At 39.6% G+C, this 18,325-nt stretch overlaps 3 protein-coding genes across 3 annotated transcripts; all 3 read right to left on the bottom strand.

The window, feature by feature from the left end:
* Window positions 1-650: 650 nt before the first annotated feature.
* Window positions 651-6,028, bottom strand: vdac2 (voltage-dependent anion channel 2). The gene is made up of 9 exons (XM_030070673.1): window positions 5,875-6,028; window positions 4,392-4,463; window positions 4,211-4,260; window positions 3,935-4,087; window positions 3,734-3,786; window positions 2,442-2,669; window positions 2,150-2,300; window positions 1,966-2,023; window positions 651-1,670 (listed from the first exon to the last, which is right to left on the bottom strand). The coding sequence occupies exons 2-9, from the start codon at window positions 4,456-4,458 to the stop codon at window positions 1,579-1,581; spliced, it is 852 nt and encodes a 283-aa protein (XP_029926533.1). The 5' UTR covers window positions 4,459-4,463; window positions 5,875-6,028; the 3' UTR covers window positions 651-1,578.
* A 1,379-nt stretch (window positions 6,029-7,407) lies between these two features.
* On the bottom strand, window positions 7,408-11,194 carry LOC115372929 (polymeric immunoglobulin receptor-like). Its single transcript, XM_030071096.1, has 9 exons — window positions 11,146-11,194; window positions 10,534-10,854; window positions 9,907-10,236; window positions 9,729-9,762; window positions 9,534-9,631; window positions 9,376-9,413; window positions 7,896-7,952; window positions 7,630-7,698; window positions 7,408-7,464 (listed from the first exon to the last, which is right to left on the bottom strand). Exons 1-9 carry the CDS (start codon window positions 11,192-11,194, stop codon window positions 7,408-7,410), a joined length of 1,053 nt encoding a protein of 350 aa, XP_029926956.1.
* Window positions 11,195-12,982: 1,788 nt separating this feature from the next.
* LOC115372928 (polymeric immunoglobulin receptor-like) lies at window positions 12,983-16,414 on the bottom strand. The gene is made up of 5 exons (XM_030071095.1): window positions 16,369-16,414; window positions 15,745-16,065; window positions 15,157-15,510; window positions 14,162-14,196; window positions 12,983-13,033 (listed from the first exon to the last, which is right to left on the bottom strand). The coding sequence occupies exons 1-5, from the start codon at window positions 16,412-16,414 to the stop codon at window positions 12,983-12,985; spliced, it is 807 nt and encodes a 268-aa protein (XP_029926955.1).
* Window positions 16,415-18,325: the final 1,911 nt, after the last annotated feature.

Genomic DNA, 18,325 nt, shown 5'->3' with positions numbered 1-18,325 from the left:
TGGTGACTGATTTCCTACTTCTCACACTAAACATGACGATTTAGATAATTGATCATTTCTCTTGCAAAGTGCCTGTTTTGCTGCTTTGTGACCCATAGAGGCATCATAAAAACAAGTCTTCATTTAGTCTCTATCAGCATCTAGTGTCTCTCTGACCCTGTATCCAAATAACCTCCATCCATCAAATATTGAGACTAATTGAAAGGCTGCTGACAGTTTGACCTTCAGCAAAAAACACACCAGCATATCAAATCGTGGCAGTGTTTCTAAACCAGCAACAAAGAGATACTTACCTGGGGAAAAAAAATAAAATAAAAAAAAAAATAACTATGGATGTGAACTGTTAAAAGCCAAACATGTTCACTTAGTGTAAATATGTCAGTTTTCCATTTGCACAGTTCTCTTCATTTGCATTGTTTGAGTGAATACTTAACCATATGATCTTGACAAACCAAGCTCAAAACCATATTTGAGATGGTCTGTAAGCACATAAACTGAAATTAATTCAAACACTATTCATATGCTAAAAATGCTTTATATGGGTCTTTGAATTGTCACATTATTCTCTGAGAATGTCATTTTACATGGCATTGTTGGTCTTCACTGAAATGCCACTTCACTGTAGTCATCATAAGATGAAAACAAATTTCTGGAGTTCAAAGACTTTATTGAAAAGTTATACATACACATAAGGACCTCCAAGACTTCCTGTGGGCACTGTCCCTGCTGCCCAGTACAAGGCAGCTTTACCAAGAGAGTGTACACGTGCAACTTTAATTACACCACATCCGGACAACAATCCAGTTTGGCATTACTGTGAACAATAATTATGTCCCTCAGTTGTCTGTTAAGTAAAAAATAAGCAAAACAAAAAAGATTCTGTTTGGTCGGCCAAGTACACAGGTTTCTCCCAAACTTACAGACCCAATTTTATGCCACCCAAAAACTGCCCAGTTTAAGGGAGGGTCATGTACAGCTTTAACAGAACATCTCAAACCCTGATGGCCGACACGAAACAAAACACTACAGAGCTTTAGTTTGTCCTTGTGTGCATGAAGAGGAAAGGTACAGCAGTATTTAAATAATAGCAGAAAAAGCCTAGTGTATTCGACATGGTTTGCAAATGAGATGGGTTCAGATGACAGAGGAATATCAGATGATCATAATTGTCAAATCAGAGAGAAGGTATGACCAAGCTCACCCCACAAATCCAACTTATTTTCTCACGAAATACAATGTGTCGGGGATTAACACAAATGAGTTGACAACAGGCAGAGTGACTTGTATTGGATTTCATTGTCATGGCAGTGCTGGACAGAAACAATGACGAGGTGTATACATAATCAACCACAGTTTGTCTCTTGAATAGATACAACTACAAAGTAAAAAGCAAAAACAAGATAAATATACCAATGATGCAAGCACCAACTTTAATTGGTACTCAAGGAAATACAGAGTTTGTTGTTGTAGCCTTTGAACCAATCTCTCAAAAGATTTCCCCTTGCTGGTTTGAGTTGGAAATACACTTAAGGCCAGATTCTTCTGATATTCCCTAGTCCCCTGCAATCTGAGGAGAGTTTAGGCCTCCAGCTCCAACCCCAAACCAAGCTTGTGGCCTCCTGCGTTGATGCTCTTTCCGTCCACCAGAGCAGACAGGGTGAGTTTCACACCTGCACGGGCGAGAGGCAACAAAAACCATCAGCCATTTCATGTAACAATACAGACCTCACAGCCTAGATGTTCTCACTGAGGCCTAAGGAGTTTTAAGAGTACAAGTCTGCTGATGATTTAGATCTAGGTCATTTAAAGAACTGCATATTATATTGTCAGCGTGGGAGTGTGGTTCTTAGAAGTGTGATAGCTCAGTAACTGTAAAACTACGGTCAACTGTGAGGATTTAAAATTAATCAAGTCAAAAGATCAAATTATGCTATTTGTTATATCAACCTATGGGAAACACCTTACCTGGTCTAAGAGTCTGGGTGTACCCAACACCAACAAGGCTAGTGTTGTTCACTTTAGCCTAAAAAAGAAAGGAAGAAAAAAAACAAAAACAAATCAGGTAATGATCAAGACTTTAGCTCTACTGCAACAACACCTTCTTTTGACTCATGTAACCTCCTCATTAAGCTTCTGCTGCACTACTCACACTGAGGGAAGCATCCTTGTCCAGCTGGTATTTGGCTGCGATGCCGAAGCGTGTGCTGTTGCTGCCTGCGGTCCATGCCAGGTTGACTGCTGTCTCCAGCTTGTCGCTCACTTTCTGGTAGATAGAGCCTCCAAACTCTGCTCCGTCATTGCTTAAAGACGAAGAAACGAGAGAAAAGAGATTTTAGTTTAGTTTCTGAATTATATAAATCCATATGCATCATTCTGTTACACTACAAACAGCCAGTAGATGACACAACATCAAAACTTTCTGTAGGAAACTTGACTCTTACACATTGGTATGCAACTGGAAGTCTCCTGTCTTGTAGCCAATGGCAAAGTTGTTCTGGGTCATCTTGGATTTGGCCGTGTCAAAGGTCATCTGGTAACCAGCAAGCCAGCCCTCGTAACCTACAACAGCAGCTCCATGGATAGTGGGGCCAGCGAAGTCAAAGTCAACATCACAGCCCAAGTTGACATACTCGCGCTTGTAGGCTGTCTTAACTTTGCCACTCTTCTTGCTGTTGATCACAAACATTGGTTAATCTTAACTGAAATCCAATGCAAATCACAAAAGCCATTAAACAACACATTTGTTAGAGAGCCAATTTACAGTAACAATAATATGCTATCAGCTAATTTAACTTTGCACATACAACAAAGCCAATGAAATTACTCAGCTTGACTGCTTAACTAGTATAATATTGGTATAACAGAGTCTTACAAAATGTCCTGACCTACTGAATAAAAACAAATGATTGCAGCACTTCACATTATGGTCTAGCAACAAGTCACTTTTGCATGTTTAATTAGCAAGAAAAAACAAAAAGTCTAAGATTTTATGATCCCCAAGTGATAATTCTACAATTATGTACAGTGCCAAGTCATAGCACGAGCAGCAACAATGGCCAGAAACAGTTTTGTCCATTGGCTACATTGCTGATCATTGTGTTGAATTTACCAGTCACCTTCACCCACAATTTAGCCAACTGGCTAGGTTTAGAATAGGACTTTTATGTCGCAGGCAACATTTACTAGCATTTGGTTAGAGGCTGGTATTAATTTCCCACCTTGAGCATGACACTGTAGCCTTGAAAATGCCGTGTCAACATAGCCACTCTCCCCTGCCACCCCACCCCACCCCAAAACGAAAGATGAGAGGCCTGCTCTGGGCCATGTGCCATATTCCTCGTATGATTTACAGTTCCCAGAAACAAATACAATTATGTCCAGCTGGGCATCTGGGCACACTAATATCAACAACAACACCACCACAGTGGGGGAATAAGTAATTGCAATACTCAATTCTAACAAACTAATCTGAAAAACAAAACAGCAGTAACTGTTTACAACATTCCACAGTTCCATATTGGGATAGGAGTCACATGGCCGACATCTACACTTGTCAAAAGCGAGCAGAGCACAGATCAGATTGCCAATATTGGTTGTGTGGGGAAGCTACATGCAGAACAAACTGCATTTAACATAGTGTTGCATATGTAGACAACAGAAGTCACATGAACTGTGCAAGACATTAGACCACATTCAGTGTCAGTGATAAATGACAATTACATAATGATCCTACCCGGTGTTTGGTGAGAAGGTTGTGTCAAAAGTCAGCTTCAGTCCCTTGGCAATCTGAATAAAGAGAGAGGTCAAGGCATTTCAAATTAGTTCAATCATTGTGAGTTTTATTAAGTGACACATTATTTGAAATGGAGTTACCACTTCAAATAACGTGTGGTGACCTAAACAATTGTGTAAAATAATTGATTTTGTTTCTAACCTGATCTTCAATAGTGATCTCTGTTCCCAAGGTGTTGTCAGTGTTCCACTTCTCAGTGAAAGTGAGGCCATATTCTGACCTTTTATATTTAGTTTCCAAGCTGCCCGCCACTTTGCTGGTATCAGTGTTGGAGGACCCGGATGTTTTAAATTCCTACACAACACACAGGTTTAGAGAAATGAGAGCCATAATAGAGGTATAAAGACATGTTATAACTGAATTAAATAAATGTTCTCAAAGCACCATCAGAGCAAATGGCCTAAAAGTCTTTCTTACCACTCCACTGGCTGACTTTGTCTTGACATCAAGCTTCACCAAGCCAAATCCTGCGAACAGAATTGTTTTGCTCAAACCAAGTTTACAATGCAAACAAAACTGGTGGTAGACAGTCTGAAATATCAATATTACCACCATGAAAAGACAACAAGGTGCATGGTCAAATTTTAAGATGCCATACCATAGCCTTTGTTGAAGATGTCCTTGGCAGACTTGCCCAGGTCAGCATATGAAGGAGGCACAGCCATTGTACCTGCAGAGGGAGGCAAAATATAATGTTCAGACAGTGCTCCAGAATCAGTCTATTTTGACCCTGCTATGCAGACTTATACAGAAGTACACAGGAAATGAAGCATACAGAAAAAAAATCCATTACAATTTTACCATGACTCTACAATGATGGGTGTGGCTGCAAGCTTAAGGCTAACCCTGCAACTGTAAGCCTATCTCTCCTGTACAGCTGCAGGTTCAGCAAGTGAGTTTCATTCGGTGGCACATTATCTGAATATGTGAGTGCCTTTGCATGGTTAAGTAATATGAATCAGTATTTAGACAGGACAGGAATGACGTTTTTTTAGGGTTACAAAGTAACACTCACGCACACTTATTATAATGCCATAATGTCATCCACAGATCATCACCTCTGTAGTTACTTAAGCATTACAGGAGTGATGCTAGTAAATGACCGATGTTCAGGCTACAAGGTTTTTAGTTTCAATTTTGTACTAGAGATGGACAGGTATTGAACAGGCTCTATTTCTTGTGACAGACACAAAAAGGGTCTGTCTGCACAAAAGCCTTGCTTTGATGGGTCTATCATCTATGATCAGTATCCCACAGCTATCCTATGCATTAAAGAGCACTCAGTTCTTCCTATCTGCATGGCCTATGGTCTAAACAAAAAAATGAAAGAGTAAGAACACTGTCACCCCTTCCTGATAAGGGTTCAGTCTCAGTTTAATGGCACTAAGCTGTTTCTAAGTATTGATATATGCACCCTTTGCATGTTTAAAAGGACAACAATTGCCCATCGCCTGTTTATGTAGCGTTATTAAACGTCTCTATCACAGATATGGCATTTACATGAACTTGACAGTAACGTTATGGGAAACGGTATAAATGTCAGGCAGCAGGTGAACAAGGTTACCGAGTGAGAGAAGCCATTTTGCCGCACTGGCAAGCCTAGCCCAGGCCTGTCTCTCTTAAAACCTCACCTTCCCCTCTAAATGAGTTGGCTGGCATCACTAGGCGTGGCGGGGCGCTTGCCAGTGCCAATTAGCGGGATGTGTTAGTTAACCGGTCAACTCGCATTATCAGCCGGCTGCCTGGCTACACCGCTAACTAGGCCGAAGACAGGCTACCTAAAATACTGCAAGTGACTGAAAACTAATGCGGCCATTATTAGAAAATAGGACTTCGTAGTAACTTCGCCGCAGACACACAGTTTCCTCAGCGGCTTTGAAACGTGGCTACTACAATGTCAGTTATCTAAGTTAGCCTAGCTGCTGGGTTTGACATGTGTCGGACGCAGCATGCTGTGGGGCTAGCTGAGCTAACTCTGCTAGCCTGCAAAGTGCCGGTCCGAGTAAAGCATGCTCTGCCACACTCACCACTGTGTTGGGAAGTGGGTGAGCAGTGGCAGAGCGGCTGGGCGAGTCTCTTACCAGTAGAAGAAGGGGCTAGCGGCACACTAAAGTGACTTTAAACAAGATGTTCCTCACACCGCACGGCCGAGGGAGGCTTCTCCGGTTGGAGGGCGAGCTGAAGGAGACTGCACTGTAATGAAATCCAGACCTATCACATCCCGTCGCAGGACCCAGGAAAGTCACACATGTGCCTGTGCGGAATTATCAACAGTGCATTAATTATATTAAAATCACAATATCGCTCAGAAAACCAGCAGTATATATTAAGTTAATAATTAAGTTATAAATATACACCCATATATGTATATTTCGCTGTGTGCATAATAATGTCACTGTCACTGTCACGAAACGATAATTTCCGGGTATGGTCTTCAAAGGACAGCTAAATCTCAGCTGCTGATTGCAGTATTATTTTGACTGGAGGGTGGTTGGCTGTAGCTATATCTGAGGCTGACTTTCTGCGTTTAAAAAACACTATTACAATGCTTTATGATTATGAGACTATGATTACTGCGATTATTATGTAGTAGTGGTATTGGTATACATTTGTAATGGGTAGCAATAGTGAACACTTAAATAGAAAAGTACATTTAATTTCCACTTCTTTCACTCTCAACACTCATACATATTTTATATAGACATCCATGCACATATGTGCATAAATACACTCTACACATTCAAATACACATAAGTTAATGTATGAGTGTATACATGCCCAGTTCACATAGGCTGTGTAAGTTCAATCAGTATTTGAAATAGGTAAATAATGAGTGAGGTGAAGGCACAGTCTTTGCCACAAAAAAAAAAAAAAAAAAAAAAAAAAATTATGAAAAAAATGACAAGGCATGGATAATAATAGACTAGTGGCCTTCTTGGTTGAAGAAAAAGTCTTATTTATTTTCTCTTATCATTCATTCATTCATTTAAAAAAAAAAAGAAAAAGATTTTGTAATTTATTTCCTGTTGTGTCATAAAAATGCCCCAGATAATACCATCAGAATATGAAACATCTTGTTTCCCTTCCACTGAATTATCGACATGCCAGCACTGCCACAATGAAACTTTAACCTGGTATGCATGTTAGAGTGTATTTATCTTAAGTCAGCAATGACACAATGCCATGTGTGTACTATATATGAGGCCCTGTTTCCTTTTTATTCTTCACCAAATGTAAATACTGTAGTTCACCTGTGTAACATTGTGCTGCCTATATTAACACTAGAGGGAGACATACACACTTGTGAAGTCAGAGGAAGCCATTAACAAACACCAAAGGTTAGTACAAGTAATGCAAACAGAATTACCTGTCTGTGTGAGCTGTAGGTTTACAAGATGAAAAGAAATAAACAAACCTAAAATACATGGGATAACATTTTTTATCCAGCTCTGCAGATGCCAAAATGCAGCAAGAAGCTGCACCAAAAAAGTGACACCCAAAGTACAGTATTAATTACACATTTTAAAAATTACTGCACAGTCACTACACATGCCTCCAAGATAGATGAAGAGGAAGCCAGACCAGCAAGCATGTATTTAGCAATCCAGATAGATTTACATCTGGCACTCTGCTGTGTTGCTGTAGATAATGCTTTGATCTTTTGGCGCAGCCTGTTGGAGAAAAGCAAAAACAACAATGAGGAAGGAACGACAATGACAGAGAACTTTGCATGGATGAAGTTATGAAAAATATAAAGTGACTTAAAAGACCTGGCAATATCCCTTGAATTCACAAACAATTATATTATATGCACAATTGTTGACATCAGTATTTACCCTTTGTGATGATTGCTTTGGAGCCACAGTGCTGTACAGGACGTCAACATTGCTCTCAGCATATGACCTCTGGGGAGAAATATGTGACACAGAGAAATGTCATATTTATATTCCTTTTACAGACATACACATTTCCTCTGGAAAGGCTTACACTTTTATTTAATTAAGCTGATGACTGCACAGCATGATGTAGGGACAAAATGAATTCATATGTGAGTGCACTTGTGTAGTACAAATAGTGATGGTGTAGTTTGGATTGCAGGTACCTGGCGTGAAGGTTTCTTAATGTGCTTCACATCACTGTATGTAATTTCCTGTTCAGCCTGTAACGAATAAGCAACTGAATGTCAGATGACCAAGAAGTCGGAAACACACTCAGAAATCAGAATGACAAAGCTCTCTCCTGCCGTCATTCTGGCCCCTTGCTCTTCTTGCTCCACATAATTTCAATGGTAAAACATTTACAGTAGAGCTATACAATACAGTGGTGGAAAAAAGTTTTCGGACACCCTTAAAATTTTACACAATCTCAAATATTATCATGAAATATTTGTGGAAAAATCTTTTTTGTGTTTCAAAAGGTGTGGCTGCATTAGACAAATACAAACAAATACAAATTATATATTTTTGTTTAATGTTTGTTTACAAGAAAAACTAACAAAACTAAATTCTTGGCAAATTCTTCTGACCACAGAATCTTCTTCAGTTCCTGGCTGTCCAGTTCTTGTGTGCCTGGGCCCAACGACGCCGGGCTAACCTCTGTCTCTCATTGATCAGGGGCTTCTTGATAGCCTTGTTGGACCTTAAGCCATGATCTAAAAGTCGGCCACATACAGTGCGGGTGGAACACTGGACACCAGTTTGGTTTGACCACTGCTGCTGAAGCTCCTGTGATGTCATTCGGCGGTTTTTCCTACACATGTGGATCAGGATGCGGTCATTTCTTATTGAAGAAACCCTTGGACGCCCAGATCTTGGTTTGGTTCCTGTTGGTTCATCTGTATTTCTGCAGTGTATCCAACTGCGGAAGGACTGCATCTGCACTTCCTGGCTATCTGGTGGCAGGTGTCCCCTTCCTGGCTGAGAATCTTTATCTTCAGGCATGTTTCCTGCGTTAGGTTCCTTGTTTTAGATCAGCTTTCAAATGTGCTCGTTTTATATAGACACAAAGCTTGGCAACAAAAATTGTGTCTTTTAATAAAAAGAACAACCTTCATCACTGGTACCAAAATGACCCAATACTCAAAATTTCTTATGTATTTTTATGGAACGAATCAATTTTAAGTTTTTAATGGCTTTTTTAGGATTTGTTTAGTATTTTGGCTGTGACTGTACTAAAAGAAATTGCACTTGAAGGCCTAAGAGTGATTCTTAATGCAATATTTCACAAATGCATGGGGTGTCCGAAAACTTTTTTCCACCACTGTATGCATTAATACATTAATTAATACATATCAGTATAACCATTGTCTTTACAGTAAGCATGGACATCTTTGAGGTAAATATTTCTCTTTTATAGCTGACACATCATTCTCAGAGGAAATGTAACATAATTTCAGCTTTCAGCACTAACCTCAACACTGAATAGATCTGTGTTCACACACTATATGGTATCCTGTTTCAGAATATCACAAAGAAGATAGATATTATGATGTATTTGAGCTAATATTGGCTACATGGGGGTATATTGTTTCACAATTTACACTCAAACCAAATTGTATGAGGAAATGGGTGAAGATATCTTACCACTGTCGCAGGTGATGAATCGATTTTTTCGGCCTGCTCTAAAAACACAGCAAAAACTCATGTTATTGAGTCTCACAATGAAATAGTGAGCAGTGTTTTAGTAACGTATTTCAGAATGGCTGGTCATAAATTGGATTAATCAAAGTTCACAGACTTACGACGTCTTTTCAACATCCACCAAATAAATAAGGCCACCATTACAATGAAGATCAGCAAGCTCAGGGAGATGATGAAACTCTTCAGGTATTTGGAAGGACTGAAACAGAAATTGCAAGCACACAAGGCAAATGACAAATGATTATAATAATACAAATATTTATAATATAGCTATGCAAATGGACAAGAATGCTGACCTTTGCTGTCCCTCAACTGTGCCAGGTGATATATCTGCAAAGATTTATAGCGTTTATAGTGATTTACATGTTCAAGCAGGGAGTGCAGTGAGCATAGTAAGTATAAATTGCTCATTAAACATTATATGCATTAGCATCTGTAGCATTGTGTGACAATATTAAATGCTTTGATTCTTACTTGTTGTGGTGGGGCTTATTGTTGTTGTAGTTGTTGTAGTTGTTTGCTCATAAACAGTGATATGCACTGGCATCTGTAGGTTTCCTTTGGCACACCAGTACCAACCACTGCTCTCGAACCTCAGGTCACTCATAGTCACATTGACAACATTTCCAATACTGGCGCTGATGGTCACTGCTGTCCTGTCGATGGATCCAGACTCCGTCACACAGATGCTTCCCAGTCTGCACCACTTCATCCGTCCAGAGAAAGTAGAGCGACAACTGACAGTCACACTCCCTCCTTTAAACCCTGTTACCTCCTGCTTGTCCACATAGAGGCTGGGGAGGCCTTGAGAGAAAACAACAATCAACAGCAAAACTGTGTGTAATAGTCCATAGCTTCCAAATAACAATTATGACTTTGAAATATCAAACGTGGAAAATGTTCCTGACTCTAGACAGCTGTTTTGTTGACATTCAGATGGTAGATAAGCCAAAGTCAGTCAAATAACTGAATTTGTATTTAGTTGTGTTACCTAATGCTATTTTAAGCTATTTTAATACAAACTTAAACTAGCCTATTTTGTTGTCATTTTCTACAAACATTTCGGTTTTGGTTGTGATGAAAACTATGAAGGGGTCTTACCTGTGGAGACTGACAGCTGAAATTTCTGTCCATCATCTGCCCCGTTATTAATCTCCACAATACACCAGTAATCAGTGTCCGCTGCCGTCAGGTCATTAATGGTCACAGCGAAGATTCTTTGTTTTTTGTCATCAGAGATTGAAAACCTTCCTGAGGTACTTGGTTGGTTGGTTTTTACTTCATAAGTGCACCCATACCAACCAGCTCCTTTACACAAGTATTTTACATGGTTTTTGTAGCGTGGATCATAGAAACATGGGATAGAGATGGAGCCTCCTGCCCTCACTGACACTTTATTCACAGTTATTATGCTGTGAATTCCTGCAACAACAAGAACAACGATCAGTATTTTACTTCGTATGACCTGCCCGATGTCCTAGATATTATAAAGATATGTTTTAATGATAAGATTACAGCACTTCTGTCTCCAAAAAAGAAAAGAAAAGAAAAGAAAAGAAACCTGTCAGGATAACATTCTTAAAATTGAAAATCATGAACTTGGGTGGACGCATATGGCTAATATCATCATTATCACCAAGGCCATTGGCAACACCATCAATCCAAAATGAGAAACTCCTATACACATTTCGTAAAACTACTCTTGTGACTGACCTGTGAATGCAGCGAGGATGGGAAGGACGTTGAGAAGTTTAGTAGCCATGGGGGTGAATGAAAGTGAGACGCCTTGGGATTATACACTTCTATCTGCAGCAGTTTTGAGGAACTGCGCTTCAAATCCCACATAAACCACAGTAGCGAAACTGATATGCAGGGCAATTCTTTCTTAACAATAATAATAATAATAAAAAAAGAAGTCCAACAAGTGCATAAAACTTAAAACAGGCTAACACCAAACATAATGTTCATAAATTATCACAGAATAAGAGTGTGTGCATAATTCTGTCAAAAAAATCAGATAGAACCTTAATTTCAAATGCATTTTCAGCTTTGCCGCCTATTCAGAGGGAAATCTATGGTAAGACGCAGACAAACGCCGAGACAGTAGCAGCGACAAGAACCGAGTCAGGGTGTCAGCCCGAAAGGAAAAAAAAAAAAATCTTGCCGAATGTTTTTTTTTTTTTCTTCACAGAGGAACTTCCCAGTTCTCAAAAATAAGTGCAATAACTGCTGTCACAATCTCTCTTCCTTGCATTGTGATGCAGTTGTTAGTAAAGTAAATATACAGACACACACACACACACACACACACACACACACACACACACACACACACACACACACACACACACACACTTAAGTTGAAAAACTGAGTTTTAAAATAGCTACGTTTCATTTTTTTTAAAGCAATCCAACAAACATCATAATGTTAAAAAAATCATCTTTGTTTTACTGAATCACTTTCACAAAAAATCTTTTGTATCACATACACAATTGGGCTAACTTTCTCAGAGGCTGTGTTTTAACTGAAACTTATCAGACTGGTGCCAGCAAAGAAAAAGAGGAGAAGATGACTACCTGCTTTGAACAAGTAAGACATTTTGGAGAACATTCAGCAAACATGGCTTTTAAATAATTTTTGAGCAGACCAGAAAAAACTAGGATAAATTAGGCTATAGTTTCCTTTTCCCTAACAAAGCATAACTGTTGAGTCAACTGGCTACTATGGCAACTCATTGCCAGGAGAGGAAGCATCGAAATATTGAAGCAGTCATGGTGTATGGGGGCGGGGGTGGGGGTGGGGCTGCTGGCAGGGTAATTGTGCTGCTCTGGTGCCTGACTCAGAGGTTGGGTGGCCAACAGGTTGGGCAGGTTCTAGTCAAGGGTGTGCTCCGTTTATATTATGACCTGCTGGGTTGAAAGGAGCACCACAAGTTTAGGAATAGCAGCCAGACTTTCTCTGGGCTGCAGAGTGCATCTAAAATGTGGTGGTCCAACAGCTTCTAGTCCATATTGTACCTCTATGGATTACTCCAGGCAAGTGAGTCTGAGCCTGCTGGGCAAAATGTGAAGCTTCATCAAACAGATCATGTCAGTCATTCTGTGGTTCTTCAGCCAGGAAGGGATTAACAATCACACACCACTTACTTGCCTTGATATTACTGAAACCTTGATAAGATAAGATAAGATAAGATATTCCTTTATTAGTCCCACAGTGGGGAAATTTCCAGCATTACAGTAGCAAAGTGGATAGCAAAATATGAAGCAAATTTACATTATAAACAGATAATAAATAGCAGCAAGCAATATAAACACTATAAACAAGGAATGTAGAAAAGATAGAAATATGAACAATTTAAACAGCAGAAAATAACCTAAACCTGAGGAACAACATGCTCCAACGGAGGTTCAGGGTTAATGTGAAACCATGAGACCAAGTGACAGAACCCGAGGCCCGGTACTGGGATTCAGGAACTGTCCCATCAAATTGGCAAAGTAAAATTCCTGTTATGTCCTCCTGATTTTTGTGTTTATTGGCACTGACCATTTTTTAGTGTGGCACCACTATGCTGTAGATCACAGTCCCTTCTTCTGGTTTAGTCTGATGGAAAACACAGACATACATGAACAAATGACAAACACTGAAGGGGCAACCGTAAAAAGAGCAAAGGCAACAAACAAGGATAAAAACTGTAAATACTTTATGAGAATAAACATAATGAGAACAGTTTAGGTAACTAATTGAGATGTTCTGTGAGTTTAAACTGCACGGGCAACAACATCTGCATTGTCACAAAAAAAAAAAGAAAGAAAGAAAGTAAAAAACACCTTCTTTTGTGTCCAGTTCTTTATATTAACAGTACTGTATGTCACCGCATCGTCAGGTGTTTGGGCCTGCTGGATGGAAAACATGATCAGAGATGGCATTTTATTACAACCTCATAGAAATGTGCAAAGATGAAGTGTTCAGTTGTTTTTACAGGATATTCCCAGGACAGAGATCAGAAAGTGTAACTATCTCAGCATCATTTCAGAAATGACAAAGAGAAATAATTCCTTCAGGCACAGTTATAAAATATTTTCTGTTCCTCTTTCACGTTCTATGTTTGGCTGTTTCATTTGAATATTACAGAAGTAAGGAGTGGTATGGCTTGTCACATAGTGTATGTACGCACTAATTGTGGAGCCCCTGGTGTGTCAACACATTTATCTGTGGCAGGTTTCCAAAGTGAGGAACATTTCTTTTTCAGTATGTTTTCTTCCCTAATATGCAGAGCAAATGTGACAAGATCAAAAAACCGTCACTGTGTCATGCCTGCCACCTCATCCTCTGCCAACAGTGGTTTATTTTATTTTTATTAATACATGTATGTATCTTTGTGTGTGTAATAATTCAGTTTGAGAGCAGAGTCCTGCAGTGTTATGCAATAATTTTAGCAGACTTTGTACGTCTTTAAATAAAAAGACTTACAGTAAGCAGACTATTTATTACCATGCCTCGTAAACATTCAACATGTCAGTGCTAATACAAATCAAGATAGTTATAATCAGCAACTCACAGCCATTTTTTTTTACTGCAGACTTTTACAATTGTATGGTCAAGTTCTTTAATTGCTCTGTGTGTCCTGACTCCTATGATGAGTTCAAAATTGGTTAAAATATATTGATATGTCAGCATAACAAGGAAAAATACAAATGATGACAGGATGATCATTCACTACTGTCTTACCACTGTGGTGTCTGAGGCTGCAGCTTTGGCCTTGTCTAAAATTTGAAAAAAAGGAAATTCGATGTAAATGACTCTCACAATAACTGGAGGAGGCATTTTTTAAACGATACAGAATATTGGTTCTGAATTTGATACATAGACTTTACCAGAGACTTACTATGTCTTATCCTCCAGGCAAACAAGGCAGCAGTTACAACCAAACCCAGTAAGACTGGGATGATGATGAGAATCTTAAAGTCAAAGGAACTGGCAGAGAATAGATGCTTGATTAAAATGAAAAAAGGACACAGATTTTTTTTTCTCTCCAGCTACATGAAGTTACATGAAATATGTGCATAATCCTGGACACACATTGTTGTTTTATTGTTTTAGTCTAACCTGCTAGAGCAAAAGTCATAAAATGCACCTGTATGTCCCCTGTGGAGTGTGGTTGTCTGGAAACTGTATTTACACTTGGCAGTTTTTGTACAATCACATGTTTTTAGGTTATCACCTTTATGTCTGCTTCATGTCGTGTGGAGGGTATGGCGTACAACAAATTTGTGAATCAGATTTGAATCCATAACGCTGTACATCATAGGTGCCATAGCTCTCTGAGCCACTCATGTTGGGTTGTGTGAGTCAGATAAAGTAAAGGGCACCGACCTCTGGGATTCATCTTGCAGGTTCCCTCCACCTTCAGTGGAGTTTGTGGGCTGAGCAGAGAGTGAATGAGCACTTGTGAGCAAGGTGGAAGGCTGGTGAGTGGTTGTATGTTTTCCTGTGAAGGCTGAGCAAAGAAATATAAAGTCAGTGTTTCGGTATTTCATCATTCATTATGAAATCCAAACCCAAGATTTTCAGAGCAAATGGCATGGATTGATTCTAGATGATCATCAGAACTATTTTGAAGTTTGATATGTTATTTGTTGGAGGGAATCCACACAATGGCTTCATTTTTATTAGGCATCACACAGGCAATTATTAGTGACAATATTAAATGCTTTGATTCTTACTTGTTGTGGTGGGGCTTATTGTTGTTGTAGTTGTTTGCTCATAAACAGTGATATGCACTGGCATCTGTAGGTTTCCTTTGGCACACCAGTACCAACCACTGCTCTCGAACCTCAGGTCACTCATAGTCACATTGACAACTTTTCCAACACTGGCGCTGATGGTCACAGCTGTCCCGTTGATGGATCCAGACTCATTTACACAGATGCTTCCCAGTCTGCACCACCACATCATCTCTCCAGAGGAAGTAGAGCGACAACTGACAGTCACACTCCCTCCGTTAAACCCTGTTACCTCCTGCTGGTCCACATAGAGGCTGGGGGGGCCTTGAGAGAAAACAACAATCAACAGCAAAACTGTGTGTAATAGTCCATAGTTTCCAAATAACAATTATGACTTTGAAACATCAAATGTGCAAAATGTTCCTGACTCTGTGGTGACGACTCCTAGACAGCTGTTTTGTTGACATTTAAATGGTAGATAAGCCAAAGTCAGCAAAATAACTCTGTCTCCTTTGACATTTTCGACAAAATTCCTGAAATTTCACAGAAAGGGTTTTGGTTGTGATGAAAACTGTGAAGGGGTCTTACCTTCGGAGACTGACAGATTCAATTTCTGTTTTTTATCTGGCCAAGGCTTAATCTCTACAGCACACCAGTAGTCAGTGTCCTCTGCCATCAGGTCATTAATGGTCACAGTGAAGATTCTTTGTTTTTTGTCATCGGAGATTGAAAACCTTCCTGGGGTACTTGGTTGGTTTGTTTTTACTTCATAAGAGCACCATAACCAATAAGATCCTTTACACAAGTATTTTACATGGTTTTTGTAGCGTGTATCATAGAGACATGGGATAGAGATGGAGCCTCCTGCCCTCACTGACACATTATTCACAGTTGTTATGCTGTGAATTCCTGCAACAACAAGAGCAACGATCAGCATTTTACTGTAAACTATGGTGGTATTAAGTGTTCCTTAATATGAACGATTTTTTGCAGGCATTAATAACTATTTTGACAATTAGATTGTAACCAGCATGTAATTTCATTAATTGTAAGTACCATCTAATTGTTATCAAATCTGTTTTGTCTCATAACTCTTACCCAATACCTTATATCACTACCGATATCTTTATTAGTATCATCCCCCTCAACATCACAGGTGACTGTTATGACTACTAACTTAATACCACTCTTAGTAAGACTTTGCTTACTTACCAGTGAGTCCAGAGAGGATAAAGAGAGGAAGATAGCAAAAAGCCATGCCTGCATTAATGTGAGTGAATGAAAACCACTTTCCTGTGTAGTCACTCACACTGCTACATTTCCTCATTTGGACTCTTGTCAGGTGAGCTGCTGTCTAACACCTGCACATACTAAATATGTTGAGGCTATAAAACAGTACTCTAAAATCTCTTTTGTATCTCTGCTGTACATTCTGTAAACTGTGAGTTCAACAGCTTCCCTTTTCCTGTTAAACATTAACCAAAGCTAATAGCCAAAGCATATTCATGACACTTTTGGTATTTGTTCTCAATGTTACCTAATTCAGCGATAAAGACACTAAAGTAGGCTACTGCATGTTTTATGGCTTATATTTGTGTTTCTTATATTTGGTAATCTAGATGTGCTGTCATTGACGTCAGCAGGGCATATGGAAAGAGGAAAGGGTATGGGGTCACCAAAATCAGTAGGGTTCTGTCTCTAGGGGCCATAAATGTGCACAGCAAATTTGAAAAGCTAGGTAAGTAGATCGATTTTTCACTCACTGCCCCATCCTGTGCCTACCAAAAATACACCTTTCCCCTCCCAACCCCATGACTCTGTAATGTTGCAGCAGCACTCAGTGTTGTGCTGCTACATCATGTCATCAATCCACACAAATCATGGAGGGGTCAGGTGGCTGCTAGAACCACTGATCTGTAATAAAATTTGTCAGTGTGACACCTCTCGAGCGAGCCAATGAGAAAGACCAGACAGTCGGTACGCTACATGTTCTTCACTTAAGCCGTGATTGGACTCCTTGGAGAGGCCAAGAGTGAGTGTGTGACGCTGGAGTCATCAAGTTAGAGGATGCTCGGTCGCAGAGGCACAAGTCATGTTCATATCTCTTTTTTGTTACAGTACCACTGTGGTTACTTTTCTTCATAAAGTAGATAGAAAGTAGAAAAAATACAAAATCAATGTAAGGCAGCCCATTATATGAATTTAAAAGGAAAATTGACTGATTAATTGTTAATAGTAACAGTTTATAGTCCATATAACTTGTTCATCAGGAAAAGGTGTGTGTCATTATCCTGTGAACCTAACACACACTGATTATATGGAATAAACACAATACTGCAAAAAGTGGAGATTGTGGTCTTGTCCTTGATTGGATGGCCAATCACGACTCCAAACAGTGAACACAAATTCAAAAATCATTATTTCCACCGATCCATCCTGTATGTCAGTGCCACCAGTCCCTCCTCTTCAGTCCCTCTCCATATTGGGCCATGCCCCGGGGTTAGCTCTGTCCTAAAGATAAGCTCAATATTATCGCCCAACCAAATAGAAAAGGGCACTAATGTACCATATAGTTATTTACAGTACTCAAATTGAGGGGGGATGAGGGTGGATGGCATCCCCCCTGAAATAAAAACGGTCAAAATTGTCCATTGTCCTTTTCTGTGAAATTTGCCGAATCGTTAAGCATTATTTGTCAGGACAATATTATGCAGCAGAGGACAGGCAGACAGACGTGCGTATGCTTTCCTATCTGCTGTGCAGGGCATTCACTGCAGCAGCATAAACCTCCTTAATTCAGCCTACGTCTGCAGATGCTTCATCATGAGCATCTGCATGTGCAGAGGTGGGAGGCTGTGATTCGGTATTATTCTCTGCAGGCATCTCACACTGTGCAGCTAAAGAAGCATCTTTCTCTACATTTGTGGGAGCAGCATTATCTAAAGGAGCATTAACTAGTGGCTTGGAGACATTAACAGCTGATCTACTTAGCATAATTTGCATAGATCTACTTTACAGCGAGCAATAAGCAAGGTAGAATTACCAATATCAAGACAGTAAATTGCCTGCTTATTTAATTTGAAAGCCCCATCCGGCCTGCAGGCTATTTAACCAGTTCAAAGAAAGATACGCCCATAAGCGCAGGGATTGGTCAGAAAATTAATCGGTT

Source organism: Myripristis murdjan, chromosome 15 (genome assembly GCF_902150065.1).
Source record: "Myripristis murdjan chromosome 15, fMyrMur1.1, whole genome shotgun sequence".
NCBI classification, from domain to species: Eukaryota; Metazoa; Chordata; class Actinopteri; order Holocentriformes; family Holocentridae; genus Myripristis; species Myripristis murdjan.
The sequence above is the reverse complement of the archived record's forward strand: the minus strand, read 5'-3'. Positions and strand labels throughout refer to the sequence as shown.